Source organism: Procambarus clarkii, chromosome 32, assembly GCF_040958095.1.
Source record: "Procambarus clarkii isolate CNS0578487 chromosome 32, FALCON_Pclarkii_2.0, whole genome shotgun sequence".
Classification (NCBI taxonomy): domain Eukaryota; kingdom Metazoa; phylum Arthropoda; class Malacostraca; order Decapoda; family Cambaridae; genus Procambarus; species Procambarus clarkii.
This window is the reverse complement of record NC_091181.1, coordinates 37870957-37872440: the sequence shown is the minus strand read 5'-3', so window position 1 is coordinate 37872440 and position 1484 is coordinate 37870957. Positions and strand designations below refer to the sequence as shown.

Below are 1484 nucleotides of genomic sequence, written 5' to 3'. Positions count from 1 at the left end.
CAACAAGCCAGGGGCCAGATTCACGAAAGCACTTACGAACCTGTCCATCTTTTCTCAATCTTTGGCGGCTTTGTTTACAATTATTAAACAGTTAATGAGCTCCGAAGCACCAGGAGGCTGTTTATAACAATAACAACAGTTAAATGGTACGTTATCATGCTTGTAAACTGTTTAATAAATGTAACCAAAGCCGTCAAAGATTGAGGAAAGATGTAAACGTTCGTAAGTCCTTTCGTGAATCTGGCCCCTGGACTTTATGCTGGGCGAGGAGCCACCAGCCGACTAGGACACAGGAAGGTTGCAGGACACTCACAGGGGGACGTGAGGTTCTTAAATGTACGGAGCAGAAAACCGGCTACTGAAGTTCAGTTCCAACACATGCAAGATAATGGGAACAGGAGGACAGGAGACCAGAGGAACAGGAGGACAGGAGACCAGAGGAACAGGAGGACAGGAGACCAGAGGAACAGGAGGACAGGAGACCAGAGAAACAGAAGGACAGGAGACCAGAGGAACAGAAGGACAGGAGACCAGAGGAACAGAAGGACAGGAGACCAGAGGAACAGAAGGACAGGAGACCAGAGGAACAGAAGGACAGGAGACCAGAGGAACAGAAGGACAGGAGACCAGAGGAACAGGAGGACAGGAGAACAGGAGACCAGAGGAACAGGAGGACAGGAGACCAGAGGAACAGGAGGACAGGAGACCAGAGGAACAGAAGGACAGGAGACCAGAGGAACAGAAGGACAGGAGACCAGAGGAACAGAAGGACAGGAGACCAGAGGAACAGGAGGACAGGAGACCAGAGGAACAGGAGGACAGGAGACCAGAGGAACAGAAGGACAGGAGACCAGAGGAACAGAAGGACAGGAGACCAGAGGAACAGGAGGACAGGAGACCAGAGGAACAGAAGGACAGGAGACCAGAGGAACAGAAGGACAGGAGACCAGAGGAACAGAAGGACAGGAGACCAGAGGAACAGAAGGACAGGAGACCAGAGGAACAGAAGGACAGGAGACCAGAGGAACAGGAGGACAGGAGAACAGGAGACCAGAGGAACAGGAGGACAGGAGAACAGGAGACCAGAGGAACAGGAGGATAGGACAAGAGAAGACTGAAGGTGGTTGAGAGCTGTTGTACAATACTAGTCTAAAGGCAAAGGTCGGGACCCAAGAGCTGAACTCTTCGCAAACTCAAGTGTGGACATGTACACATCTGGCCCACACCTAACAAGAACCCCTCCCCCCCATACCCACTACAACCCCCATAGCCCCCCCCCTCCCAACACACCTAAAGGCCTAGGAAGGAACAGTAGGCAATCTATATGGGAGAAATATCAAACTTTTTATCACAAATGAGTTGAAGATTAGGTTAGACGAAAACAAAGGCTTTTCCAGTTTGTACATTGTGAGAGAGGATGAGTACATTATGAGATGAGAACATTATGAGAGGATGAGTATATTATGAGATGATAACATTATGAC

General features: G+C 49.6%; 1 protein-coding gene across 1 annotated transcript; it reads left to right on the top strand.

The window, feature by feature from the left end:
• The first annotated feature begins 334 nt into the window (after positions 1-334).
• Positions 335-1102, top strand: LOC138370525 (S-antigen protein-like). The gene has a single exon (XM_069334909.1). It carries the CDS (start codon positions 335-337, stop codon positions 1100-1102), a length of 768 nt encoding a protein of 255 aa, XP_069191010.1.
• The last annotated feature ends 382 nt before the right edge of the window (positions 1103-1484 follow it).